Genomic DNA, 14,747 nt, shown 5'->3' with positions numbered 1-14,747 from the left:
AAGTATACCCAAAAACCATGGCACTTGAAGGTGACTTTCAGTTGTAGTTTGATGGCATTGGCAAGTGTCGGCCCACTCACAGCAGTCACATTCAGGTAACCTGGATACATTGGTCTAACTGAACAAACTAGTGAATAAACTTTCGAAAATTCATTTACGTTGAAATCCCTAATCTGCAAAGCAATAGACTTTGTCAGCAGTGAACTAGACAAAAGTATTCAGTTCTGGGGTAACCCACATTGCTTCGGTTCCAGTTTCCAGGGAGCACACATTGTTAAAATACCTATCTGACTTCCAGGAAGTATGTAATAAAACATCCAGCGATAATCAGCAAAAGATCATCACATAACATAGATTTTAAGGATTATACTCCAAATTACAGAGTCTGCGATATATATCAGCCGACGAAGTGTACATAAACTGGCCAGCACGTTCGGTGCGTAGCAGAACACACACATGTGCTGAGATGGTGAACCCCCAGCATCAAATTCTAGATGTTCACATGCTACGTTACAGTCGCCAAAAGGGAGAACAATGCTAGTAAATAACTAGAGCATCACAGTTCAGGTTTTGAATGGTTCAGAGGAACAGGGGCTTCTCCTCGCTCGCAAAAACAGGAAGGGAATTGGGGCAAGGGACATCAAGCTAGTGGCTAATGCACGCAACCACTACTGCTTCAGAATACTCTTCATGCTTTGTATGAAATCTGACAATAAGGCATTGGCCTTGTGTACACTCACTGTTGGAATTAAAAAAGAACTCAAGATCCTGCGACTTTCCTCCGAATCTGGGTACCATGAACAGGCCCACCTGATCACAAAGTCATAGGCAGCTACTTCAGATGCAACCTCAAGGTCATTCCTTGTCAAGATGGCCATAATCCCAAGGAAAGGGACCCTCATTAGTTCATCTTGGAACCTGACATGAGACAAAACCATGCGATGCCTTGAGATAATGATTTTTTGAGACAACAATGTTCTTTCACTTGAGATAATAAAGGAAAAAAAATAGGGTATCTCACTCCAAGGGGGGTTACTTACTCCGGGAATTTCTTGTACCTTCCACTTTCAGCAAAGAATTTCTGGGCTGCCTCTTGGAGGGCATCTGCCATTGAAATGCAACATGGGAGATCTAGGCACCTCACTGCCGATTCTAGGTTCATGGAAAGGTCTATGAGCCGCTGACCGCAGAGCTTCATGCAAGAAACAACCTCAAATTTGTCAGCAGCCATCAAGATATCAAGCAGAAGAGTGGGCTCAGTCGGTGTCAACTTTCCACTATACATAAAGCCTAAAAGCTCCATGAAGGCCTTTTCCTCTGTTCCAAATAAGAAATGGAAACAAGGAGGCATCAGGATTAATAAAACAATTCGATAAATCTCAAACGGAAACACTTAAATAAACACCAAAACGGTGATAGCTATTCTTTTATGCCTAGATGATTATTTAAGCATGACCATTGACTATCAGTAATCAATTGGGTAAATCGGTAACACACAAGAAAAATATTCATTTGGCAGTGAGAATAGCCAATTCATTATCAAAGTATAAAAGTGTGGGAGGAAACTCTAAAACAGGCCTCCCTATAATAATCACTGTAAATTAAAAAAAAACATAACTCAATAATACACTCACAGTAGCAAACTAGAGCCATCGGTAATAGGAAGATGAAGAAGAGTACATTGCACACTTTACTTACCTGAATCAGCAACTCTAACTGTTGCCTGGGTTTGACCAGATTCTTTCATGCCATTTGAGAAAAGCTAAAAAGCAGGAAGCTTATCAGAAGGATTAGTCAACTGATTATAGAACAAATGCATTTCTAAAGATTGTCAGAATTACCTTCAGAAAGAAAGAACTTTTTGCAGCAAGGATCACCGAACTGACATGTATGGTCTTGACTTGTATTATCGGTGTACCCATCACAGTACAAGAAGTGTCAATATCCTCTTCATCCCCACCTGCGAAAATCTAAGGTCGGATAATATAGAAGAAAATGCAAAGCTAGAGAAGAAGAGGCACGTGACAGAATTACTTGACAGGTTTTTTTATTCTTAAACTATATGGAACATCATATTCTCTATGCGCGAGATTCATTTGATCAACCTCAAGAAACGCGGGGAATGCTAATTATCACAAAAACTGGATATACATTGAGTGCAGATTCAGTGCAGAGATAAAAGAAGATTATTATTTTTTCTTGTGAAAGATGTGAAATAATTGATCACCTTGTCCCTTCAATCTAAGGCTGAAGCATTGTGCTGCTTTGATCACAGCTATCTACAAGCTACACGGATCATGCATAAACAGTTAAACACACATAACCTGTACGTATCTCACTCGATGCCCCCCCCCCCCCCCCAAAAAAAAATGGAACACATTTTAGAGTAAACCACAACACATTTCATCTCTTTTTCTTTACTACCAATCCCTAGAAAACAAACGGACAGACAAACGTATAACCCCAAAATAAGCCAGAAAATTTCCCCCAAATCCAGATCCCAATCGCGAGAAATTTACATCCAAAAAAGCATGCGAGAACTCGCGTAGCCAGATTTGGACAGATGGATTAATTTTTTTGGAGGCGCTCACATATCTGACCGATACTTTCATGCAGGCACCTACGCACGTGCCTAGATTAGTCATTAGCGTTACGCTTAGAATCTAGTACCTATATACCAGTACTAATGGCTAATACGGACTGGGTACTGTGCCTGCACGCACGCACCTTCGTCCCCCTCGCGGCGGCGCTTGCGGCTGGCGGCGCCGGCGCTCGGCCCAGGCGCGTCGCCGCTGCCGGCGACGACCTCTATGCGTAGCACCTTGTCGGAGAAGGTCTCGTTGTCAAAGGCGAACTCAAAGCCCGCGTCCACCTCCGCCCCCGTCGACGCGTCTCCCCCGGCCATCCGCGCGGGTCGCCGCCACCCTCCCACCGGCGCTATCACAGGTATTGCTACCGGCGACCGTAACCCTAGCTGGCGGCGGAGGAAGGGGGAATGGAGAAAGAGGCAGGACGAGTGTTGCGCTGAGCATTGGGACTGAGAGTGAGAGAGGTGCTCCACTAATAAGAGAGAGGGGGGGAGAGAGGACAGAGGAGGGTGGGCAAGTCGGACGCCTCGCCATTGATTGTGAATTGACTTCGCCGTGCGCCAGTGGCGACACTGACTGCCGCGCCTGCACCCGAATACCGAGGCGCCAATTTTACGGGCTTGTGTGTTCTACCCGAGCGGCCGCGTGGCGTGGGACGGTCGTATTTTTCGATTTGCGTTCGTTTGCGTCGGCAAAACGGATGGTCATGACCGGCTTTAGCCATTCGTCCATAGGAGTAGGTGCGTCTAACCGACCGCTACATCTCAAAATATTTGTCTGGCTTGGACTTAAGGGTCCGTGCGTTGCAACGAAAAAAATCATAATCTTCAATCGTCATGATCATATTTTGTTGCGTCATCAAGATACACTATCACTCTCAATTTCGTGCGATCATGACAATTTCTGAAATCATGAAAAAAAATTAAACTCATGCACATATTTGAAATCATGAACATTTTTAAAATTCGTGAAAACTATTGAATTTTTTTGAAAATTTTCTAAAATTAAGAACAATTTTTGAATTCATGATTTTGTAAGTCAGAAATAGATTTTGAATTTTCAGGATTTTTTTCCATTCATGAACATTTTTTAATTGGCAAAACGTCAAAAATTTTGAATCCACAAACATTTTATGATTTATTAAATATTTTATTTGAAAATTCTCACTTTTCTAATTTTTAGAACTTTTTTAAGCCCAAAATTATTTAAAGTAGAAAAAAAGGAAAACAGAAAAAAAAAACAAGCCACCGAGACATGGGCCGGCCCAAACGGGCGTGCTGCGTCTTCTCTCAACGCGTAGAGCGCGGTATAGAAGGTCTCTAATGCATGAGCCGGCCCAGGCCAGGGATTCCTCTATGCTTTTTTAATCATGACATTGGTGGGTAATATTTTGCTACGTTATGAACAATTTTCTTGACGTACCGCTAGAAGCAATAGGCCCTTTATTATTACTAGTGCTACATCTTTTCTCTAGCACTAGCAAGATGGCCGTGCATTGCACGGAACATCAAGATGCTTTTTTTTATAAAACACCTGTTGTGATTGACCCATGCGGCAGCAATCCCATGTGTAAAAACCAATGATATCTCAAGAAAGAGGAGAGATAAGGTGAGGAGGAGTGGGGCGTGGTGGTGATTGGTGATCGGACTGAGCGAAGGCATGGGGATGGACGACGCCTGCAGCGGGCACTGTGCCAAATTGTTTCAGAGGCTTTCTTTTTTAATTGCTCAACAATGAGGTTGTGTGAGATAAGGATGAACGAGGAAAGGCCTTATCTACAAATGTGGAGAAAGGTGCAGGTATCTTTTTGTAAAATTGTCATAGTTTGCTTTCTACCCGTCAGATATAGATCGGACGGTCTATATTGCAAGATGGCACACACACCATTATCACTAACTCGGTTTTTTATAAGAGTAGAAATACATATGTTTATATTTAAATGTGTTTATTTACTAACCATCAATTGTATGTATAGCAGTTTTAACACACAAATATTTGAACATAATTTTATTACTTATGTTTTATAAATAACTTAAATGATTTTATTACTTATGTTTTACCAAATATTTTACATATAATACACAAATTTATATTTAAATGTTTTTATTTACTAATCATCAGATGTATGTATAACATTTTTAACACACAAATATTTGAACATAACTTTATTACTTACGTCCTACAAATATTTTTAAAAAAATGCGCCTAAAATGGGCTGCAATACATCACCCACTCACTAATAGGTGGGGCCATGCACATGGATACGCGTACTATGACCGTTTCTACATGCTTGAGTCAAGTTAGATGACCACGAAACCGATGCAAAAAAAAGGTGATCACAAAACTGTATTTTGAAAGTTTTAGCATCAAACTGACATGCGACGTAAGTTCTATGCTTCCAGATGATATTACCACTATAAAATAAGTATGTTATAAAAATATATTGGATAATGTATTTACTGGTATTGTAGATGTTGATATTCCTCATAAACCTAGTGAAAATTATGATTGACCTTAAATAGAAATGTGCGGGTGCCGGTGGATATTGAGATGGATTGCATGGATGCTGTGAAGTTAATCCAGTCGCCTGAACTGGACAGATCGCTGCATGTGATTATGGTTAACGAAATTAAGAGTCTTTTTGGACATAGGGATATTATATTACTCACATTAGAGCATCTCTAACAGACCCTGTATAAGTGGTCAAATTCGTAATTTTTTTACGTTTTACAGTTTTGGTCGAAAAAAATGAGCATAACAGAAACCATAAAAATGATCCAACTCGTAAATTTTTTAAGAGCCATCGAAAATGCACACCCGAAATCCTTATCTTTGAAGGTTGGAAGGCCAAATCTAGGGGGGCCCGTATACCGGTCAAACCTTGTCGAAGCAAACACGCCATCGTGGAGTTTGCCGAAATCCGCTCTAAACTCGCCGAAATTCATCACCGCACATCGAAAAAGGCTGCCACTAGACACCGCAATCGGTCGCTACTGATTTGAATTGGACGAGCTCGACATCGCCGTGGGCTCCCATGCAGAGGCAGAGGCAGGGGGTGTGAACAGGGTCAGACACCCCCCATCGCCTCGCTCCCCCTGTGAGTTTTCCTTACCTGGTACTTCTACGTATACGTAAAGTGCGAACTTCGGTAGTCCTAAATTTAACGCTAATGGCCTGGCACGAACATTCCAGCCCAAAGGCCCAACCTGAGAAAGCATCCCTTGATGCCCTGATCGCTAGTTGTACACATCAGAAAAAAAGGCAACGTGCATCCGTGAGGCCAACTCTACCGCGCGACCTTAAACGAACGTCTGTTTTGTCCGGTTTTTGTCCTTTTGAGTAGGGATTTGGGGTCGTGTCCGGGCCTGTCCTAAAATGCGGTGGCCGTGCATCCAGCGCGCGGCCGCATCCTTTTGCCCCATCCTGTCCGCGTCTATTTAAAAAAAAGGGACATTTTAAATACCAAGCCCCAGTTCACGACCCGAGTTCATCACGCCGGCAATAAAGCCAGCGGCCTATACGACCATCGCCGGCAACACAGCCAGCGGCCGGCAACACAGTCAGCCTTCAAAATGAATAGTTGTCCTCACCGGCAACACAGCCAGCGGCCGGCAACACAGCCGGCCTCCAAAATGAATGTTTTTTCGCCGGCACACTGCCAGCGGCCCAGCGGGCGGGCGGCACCCATGCCAGCCTCCAAAAAGAACGGCCACACCGATCGGACGACCTAGTTCAGGCCTTCGGCGTCGAGCATCTCCTTCTGCTTGGCCTCGAACCAGGCCCTCGTCTTGTCGCTCATCTTCGACAAGTCCACGCTCATGATCGCAAGGGCCACCTCCTTCGCTTTGGTGGCGGCATTGGTGGCATCGATGTCGAGCTGCCTCTGCCTGGCCTTGACGTTGTCGGCCTCGATGTCGAGCTGCCTTTGCCAGGCGGCCTCTTCCATGTCGAGCTGCCTTTGCCGGGCCGCCTCCTCCATGTCTATCTTCCTCTTCTTGGCCGCCTCCTCCATCTCAAGCTTCTGTCGTTGGAGGTCTAGGTATTGCTTCATTTGCTCGTCCTTACTTTGCCGCTTCTTCTCGTCCCTCACATCCTTATGTGACATCATGCCATGCAAAGTCTCATGCAAGGCCATGGATGAGGCGTCATGTATGCCGTCCACCTTTGAGTTGTTCTTGCCCCTCGGCCTCTTCAACGCCTCGCCATCCCCACCTCCGACGAACTTGGTCGTCTTCTTGCCTCTCTTTCTTTGAAATTCACGGTATTGATCCTTGAACTTAGGGCAATTGTTGATGATCGTCCAACAATGCGTAAGAGTGAATGGCTTGTCATTGTGCCGGGCCTTGAATGCCTCCAAAGATTGAAATGCCTACACCACATGATCAACAACAAGTGAACATGCAAACATATACACGGCCGAAGTCTCATGGCCGTAGCAAGGGCTAGAAAGAGAAGAGCATACCATGTCTCCAACGCCGAGACCACTCACGGGCCGTGCTTCAACGCTCTCAAGTGCGGCACAATACTTGTTGCACTCTTGTTGGATGAACAACCATCTTTTTTGAATCGAACCGATGCCACGGTTGCTTGTAATTTGGTAGGGCTCAAGCATCTTCCTTTCATGGAATGTTTTGTGGACTCTCGTCCAAAAAACAATGCCCTTTTGTTGCGCGCCGGTCCTTGGATCTTAGCTAATCTCCATCCAACATTGGCAAATCAACTTGTCCTCATCTTGTGTATATGAACCGGTGCGAATGCTCTTCCGCTTCTTTTGTGCTTCCGCTCTTTGGGTGAGCTCGTCTATGAACAATGGAGCGCCACCAATATCAACATCATTGGCTTCATCTTCATCTTCACCTTCGACATAGATGTCATCGTCTTCATGCCATGAATCACCATGGTCGTAGTCAGCACGGTCATCGGCCTCTTCATCGGGCACGTATCGGGCGCGGCCATCCTGACTTTGGGTCTCATCGGGGTCGTAGGCACGGCCATGCCCACCCTGGAAGATCACGTCCTCCATGTACTGGTTGTAGAAGGGGTCGTCCACCGTCGACGTTGAGGTTGGCATTTCGTCAAACAACACGCGGGGGGCCGGCATGGTGCCCGTGAACGGTGCACGCGCCTACTTTCTTTGCATCTCGACGGAAGGCCGCCCGCCGCTGCTGGACCCAGGCGTCACGTTGAGGTCGATGACGGCCGCGGGGCATGGTGTGGACGGCGCGAACAAGCCCACGTTCGGCGACGCCGAGAAACGGGTCTGGCCGTCGTGCCTGGGTGGAGGAAAGCCGGGCGACATGGGCGCGGCGCGCGACGTCAGCGACTGGCAGTGTGTAGGCCGGGCGACCGACGAGCCTGTGCTCGCTGGGCCGATGGCCGCTGCATGGAACCCCGTCGGACGGCCCATGCCAAGCATGAGGATGGCGTGCGCTTTGTTGACGAGGTCCTCCTTCTCGTCGGCAGCGGCCTTGCGCCGCGCGGCCTCCAGCTCCTCGCGCTGGGCGGCGAACTTGGCCGCGGCGGCATTCATCTTGACGGCCGCTCTCCGTTCCCTCCTCTTCGCCGATTCCGCGTCCAACTTGGCGATCTCCTCCGGCGTGTACTCCGACCGCGGCTTCCTTGGCGCCTTCTTCTTCACCTTTGCGGTCGGGTCGACGGCCAGGCCGCTGGAACTCGGCGGGGCGTCGGCCATGGACGGGGGAGAGAGGGGGGCGGCGGGAGGGACGTGGAAGGGTTTGGGAGAAATGGCGCCAAATGGCCGTCGGGGGGGTTTTGGTTTCTCCCACCGACAGGCGGGCCAGGGGAGGACAAGCGTGCGCGTCCCGCCCGTCCGCGCACTGTCCGTTTCACCTCAAAACCGGCGCAAATTTGGACCGGGGATGGGTCGAAAATGGACACAAAGCGGACAAAAGTCTGTTTGCTCCCGCGCGCTGGGCCGCTTTTTTTTGTCCCTTTTATCCCAAACAAACAGGGTCGAACAGGATAAGATCGCGCGGTGGAGTTGGCTTGAGATCAGGCAGTCTGTTTCCTATCCTTCTGGTAATTTTGTTCGTGGGCATCATGGCTTCTAGGGCTGCTGGCTCCGTGCGCTCCATACCGTCGTCTCCTCTACCTGTCCGCCGCTGCGGCACAAGTCAGAGGGCACTCCACTCCTGTGGCGATTGAATCCACGATGGAGCCCATGCCACCCTGTGTGCTGCACCGGCATCATGCATCACAAGATCAACTTCAAAGAATCAAGGTACATCACTGCTAAATAATTATCTTTGTGAATTAATACAATTCCGTTGAAGATAGTGGCGGTAAAATTACAATCTAGGATTCTAATTTTACTCCTTGTTTATCGTTTGAAATGTTATATTTCAATCAGTGAACGATGAAGAGAAATGATACAACAAAAATATATTGGTTTTTTTTCTGCAGCCCAACATATTTTGTTTTTCAAGCCCATTGCTTCTAACTCAAACGTTACAGAAAATGCAAATCCACCTTAGAAGCAACCGGTTGTAGATGATAATTCCAACCCCAATCCTATTGATATGCAACTGGTAGAAATGTAGTTTATATATATATTCCCAGACATATGTTACAATACAATCATATCAATTCTACTTTAGGGACTATATTCTTGGGTGGTGTCTCTCAAACGATTATTATATTCCTCGCCCCCCTCATGTCTAAATTGTGGCTCCGCCCCTACTCCCATGACCTCAGCCTAGCCGCCGGAATCCTCCCGGCACGGCAGGCAAAGGGGCACGGCCAACGTGATGATGGGGCGCGGCCGACGTGATGATGGGGCGTGGCCGACGGGCGACAGGGCGCGGCCGGCTGCGGAAGGGGACTGGAAGAAGGAGCTCTTTATCCCAGTTTTATAGTTTGTTTTATAGTGTCTGTTTGTCCGTAGCTAAAATGAACTTTTAATATGTATTTTTTTCGATCTGTATCCCAGTTTTACAGTTTGCAAGTTTAAAGGGTATGTTAGAGATGCTTTTAGTAGGAACCAGAACCCTGTTTCTATTTAGCTGCCTTTGGCCGTGTGGAGGATCGCACGGCTGTGTGGCTGCGATTTGGGCCTGCGGATGTTCCTATGTTGTGTAGGAACGATCTTGTAATTCCTTGAGTAATGAAATCCTTTTCATCCTGCAAAAAAAGAAAAAAAACTGTTCAGACCATATAGATATGGAAAACATCCTACATTTCTGAAAAAATAAATATGTTTTGGAATGTCCCAGCATGCATGGAGCATGTTATAGTAGGAAAAGACATTCTCCTATGCATGGTAAATACCGTGCATATATCAGCCACTCACTCTCTTTGAGATTCGCATCTATGCATGCATGTTCTCATTGTATAGTTTAGTAAACCACAATTTATGACCCTGTCAATCAGTCACCTTTTCTCCATGTGCAGACAACTTTTTCTTACAGTAACTTGCAATATCTCTCCTCTCATCCCCGAAGTAAATACCAGCAGTATGAGAGTATGATTCTAAAATTTAAATTTATTTTATCTTTTGAAATATTAGTTTGATTTAGATACATTTGCATATTTGTGTTACTATTGAAGGGAACTTTAAAATAAGATCGCCGTTGAATATATTTTGACAAGTTTTCAAATTCGAATCTAAAACATGGTGAGACCTTACGAAACTGTAAAAAAAACTATGTACCAAGTTTCATCAAGTTTTCTATAGATCAATTTGATGTGCACAGAAACTCATTATGGTACATAGATCAGTTTTCTACTAGTCTTGTTTAAAATATATCATTGGTATAAAAACATTTGTCTAAATAGAATATAAAAGAAACTTTTATTTCAGAAGATATCAAGCATCTAAACAGTTACATACTAGAAGAGGAAATATATTTCTGTGATAGAGTCGCAAGGGGATAGGGGAGGCATGCAAGGGACAGGACATTATTTATATTTAGAAAAAGGCTGACACACAAACTGACCATCTGACAAGAGTGAGACGTATAGCAGGTGATTAGTAGTACATTATGATATCTTTCCCACCCTGTAGACAATGCACGGTATATACTGTGCATGGTAGAAAATGTGTTGGAAATATGAGCAATTTACCAAATGATTTTATTAACAGAAATACTAGATAAAGCATGACTAATATAGTAGAGATAAAACAAGTCATGCATTCTGACAGAGAGAAGGTAAATAGCTTCTGCATATATGAACCGTATCCTATCATATCTAAAGCAGACAGTATAGCAAGTAGCATATATGAAGTAGAACCTATCATGTGTAGGACAAGGACTAGAACAAGGAACTGTGGCAGAACCTTTAACAGGAAAGACAAGAACACGTACGGGACAGCAGCAGCAGAAGCGCTGGACTTGGGGTCGGTGTCCTCGCCTGCCATGTCGTCGAGGAGGTTGTGGACGTCGGGGAAGAAGTCATCGTCGGGGAAGTAGTCGTCGGCGACCGGATCGTCCGTGATGAAGCAGCCAGTAGTCGCGCTGAGCGCTCCCCAAAAACCTTATCACCCTTCTTCCATACATGACCCAAAATGTGCGGTCTCGGAGGCCTACTGTCCCGACCTGCGGTGCACGCCGCAAGACGGGATGGGGAAGAACGTAGCACCAGCGCAGTGGCCGGAACTTTGTGGCGAGAGGAAGAGGAGCTTCTGTTGTGTCTCTCTGAAGAGGAGCGACCTCTCTTATATAGGCACAGGAGAATGACGCGAAGAGGCTGCGGCAGGAGGTGAAGCAACGAAGGGAGACGAAGCGAACAGGCAGCGGCCGAAGAGGCGCTTCGTTCGAATTCAGTGTCCACTACAGAAAACGTTTCAACTCCCCCGTGACCTTCCGTATACCCGTCGTGCGTGGTAAAAATTTAGATATCAGCTCGGCTCATTCCCGCAACCTGCGGCGCGTCGTGCCGAGGCAGGCGGCAGAGGAGGAGCACGCGTGGATATCCCTCTTGTTTTCATGCTCATACAAATGGGGAAAGAACCTCCCTTATAAGGAGGTCCAACTCCCACTAAACTAGCAATGTGGGACTAAACTTTAATAGTATTCCTTGCCTTACATAAATGGACTAAGTGGGTTTCTAAGATTTATTAGGAATTTCTGAAATAGTTATTGGGCTACCCAAAATAGCAAAATAGACTAAATTCCAGCAAAATGCACTCTCGAAGATTTTGTTGATCAGTTTCCTTCCATATACTACGGCAGTTGGGCTAGGCACAGGCCGATTCAAATCCATCTCGCCAACGAAATCGACCGAACCCTAGCTAGCACATCGATGTCGCACACCAAGGTTCCCTATCTCGCCGTGCCGCCGCCGCCGGCGGCGGCCCCGGCTGCCGCGTACTACCAAGACGACGAGCCGGTGGAGGAGAAGAAACCCCTGGCAAACAACGGCCGGGGGTTGGTCCTCAAGACTCACTGCGAGTTCCCGGCCATCGGAAGGGGCGCGTTCAGGGACAAGTTCGCGGTGCTCGTCCACGCCAGGGCGCCCGCCGACGTGGCGCGCGCGCCGCTCGACCTCGTCACCGTGCTCGACGTCAGCGGCAGCATGAAGGGCCAAAAGTTGGCGCTGCTGAAACAGGCCATGGCGTTCGTCGTCGATCAACTCGGCCCTGCCGATCGCCTCTCCGTAGTGTCCTTCTCGGGTCGGGCGGCCCGCTTGACCTGCCTCGCGCGCATGTCGGACGCGGGCAAGGCCTCGGCGAAGCTCGCGGTGGACTCCCTTGTTGTTGGGTCGGGCACCAACATCGGCGAGGGCCTCCGTGTGGGCGCCCAGGTGCTCGTCGGCCGCCGGCTCAAGAACTCCGTCGCCAGCATGATCCTCCTCTCCGACGGCCAGGACTCGCGCCTCAGGGCCAATAAGAGGTACATGGACCTTGTGCCGCCTCTGTTCGTGCTCGCTGGTAGCCGGCCCGGGCCGATCCACACGTTCGGCTTCGGCGCCAACCACGACGCCGCGGCATTGCACACCATCGCGCAGGCCACGGGCGGCACCTTCTCCTTCGTCGGGAACCAGGCGGCGATCCAGGACTCGTTCGCGCAGTGCATCGGCGGGCTCCTGTCGGTCGCCGTGCAGGAGGCGCGCATCGCCGTCACGTGCCTGCACCGAGGCGTGCACGTCCAGGAAGTCAAGTCGGGCTGCTACGGCAACCACGTGGACGCCGACGGCCGCGCCGCCTCCATCGGCGTCGGAGAGCTCTACGACGGCGAGGAGAGGCGCTTCTTGGTGCTCGTGTACGTGCCGAGAGCCCGGCCCGCGGAGTCGGTCACCCGCCTGATCAAGGTGACCTGCGGCTACAATGACGCCGCGACAGGGCAGGCCGCCAACGCCGCCGCACCCGCGGCGGTGATCCAGAGGCCGCTGGAGCTGACCGACCTGCCGCATCCGTGCATGGAGGTGGAGCGGGAGCGCGTCCGCCTTGCCACGACCCAAGACATCGCGGCCGCACGGGAGGCAGCTGAAGGAGGGCAACACGCCAGCGCGGCGCGGATACTGGACTCCCGGCTAAAGGCGGTGGAGAGGTCGGCGCCTGGGACGGCCGGAGATGATCCCACGTGTGAGGCGATCAAGGAGGAGCTGCGCGACCTGAGCGCCCGCGTGGGGGACCGGCGGGAGTACCAGCAGACGGGGCGCGCGTGCCTGCTTGCCGGCATGAGCTCACACGCGCAGCAGCGCGCCTCGGCGGTGGAGCTGCAGTCGGCGAGCAAGGCCCGGGCGTACCTGACTCCCAAGATGGAGGAGATGGTGGAGACGTCGCGTGAGCAGAGCAGAAAGCGTGGCAGCAGCAGCGACGCCGGATCCAGCCAGCTTAATAAACAGATCAAGCAAGACCTGACAGAGGATTAATTCATAATACGATGACCATATTATGTTCACATCTCATCGCATGTTGTTCACAAATGCAAGAAATTTTTTCTTTTTTCAATTTTATTCACAAATTGAAGCAATGTTCACATTTTCGAAAAAAAAATATCGTGGTTGTAAAAAAACTTGGCAACTCAAAGAATTATTCTGAATTTCAAGAAACATTTTAAAAAAAATATACTATAATATGCTGATCCACCCCGGCAGTTAATTCTTCAAAATTCACGCGGGTATATAGTCACAAAGACTCAGAAGCATTACCATTTAACTACATACTTTCGATCATTCGTGAACATTTTTACAAATTTGGGAACATTTTTAAAAATCGTGAACATTAGATACTATTTACAAACATTTTTAAAAAAATTGTGAACATTTTTTTATATTGCGAACGGGTTTTAAGCATTTTCTTTTGAATCGGCGAACAATTCGAGAATAGACGAACATTTCATTCGAAATTGGTGTTCTTTCTAATTCAAGAACATTTTTTGAAATGCATGAACACTTTTCGGACCAGCAAACAATTTATGAATCAATAAACTTTTTTTCTAATTCACGAACTGTTTTTAAAATTTTATTAAAAGGTCCACAAAAGTCACGTCCACACATTAATTTTATTTGAAATTAACAAAAATAACAGAAAAAGGTAGATCTTTCTTCCGCCATCGTGTTCGCCTACAATGTCGTCGTCCTCGTCATCCATGGTGAATCCGATGTAGGGCAGCGACGGCGAGAGGTGGGCTCCCCCCCCCCCCCCCCCCCGACACCTGCCATTGCAGGGCAGGATGTAATGGTGGCGGGGGTGGTGACCACGGCGCCCACGAGGCCAGCGGCACTGTCGGTGGTGGTGAGGGCGGGCTGCATAGCATTGTGGTCGTCCATAACCACAACTGCCCGTACAAGGTCGTTTTCCACTCCGAGGTGGACAACCGGTCCTCCATCACCTCCTCCTTCACGTCAAGCTTGGAGACATAGACATCACCTGCGGCCGACAACACCATCATCTCCTCCAGGCCCTCACACTCCTCCTGCTTGCGCTTGAACTCCCTCTTGGGAGTCCTCCATCTTGAAATCCACCAGCCACTTCCTCCTCTTCGGCGGTGGTGGTGGTGGGGACGGGGAGGGGAAGGGCGTCGGCGTCAAGCCGCGCGCTCTGGGTGGGCTCGGTGCATGCGCACGCGACTCACAGTTGATCTCTACGAGGCGGGTGCGGCCTGTCTCCGGGACAACGAGAATCGGCACCTGATCTGGGCTCAGATGCCACCCATTGGGGAGGTGGGCATAGATTCTAAGGATTACACTCCATCG

The 14,747-nt window shown here is 48.2% G+C and overlaps 1 protein-coding gene across 1 annotated transcript; it reads right to left on the bottom strand.

Moving 5' to 3' along the window:
* Positions 1-324: 324 nt before the first annotated feature.
* Positions 325-3,100, bottom strand: LOC125510405 (BTB/POZ domain-containing protein POB1-like). The gene is made up of 5 exons (XM_048675571.1): positions 2,728-3,100; positions 1,842-1,960; positions 1,699-1,762; positions 1,041-1,317; positions 325-918 (listed from the first exon to the last, which is right to left on the bottom strand). The coding sequence occupies exons 1-5, from the start codon at positions 2,903-2,905 to the stop codon at positions 669-671; spliced, it is 888 nt and encodes a 295-aa protein (XP_048531528.1). The 5' UTR covers positions 2,906-3,100; the 3' UTR covers positions 325-668.
* Between the last annotated feature and the right edge of the window lie 11,647 nt (positions 3,101-14,747).

Source organism: Triticum urartu, chromosome 5 (genome assembly GCF_003073215.2).
Source record: "Triticum urartu cultivar G1812 chromosome 5, Tu2.1, whole genome shotgun sequence".
NCBI classification, from domain to species: Eukaryota; Viridiplantae; Streptophyta; class Magnoliopsida; order Poales; family Poaceae; genus Triticum; species Triticum urartu.
The sequence above is the reverse complement of the archived record's forward strand: the minus strand, read 5'-3'. Positions and strand labels throughout refer to the sequence as shown.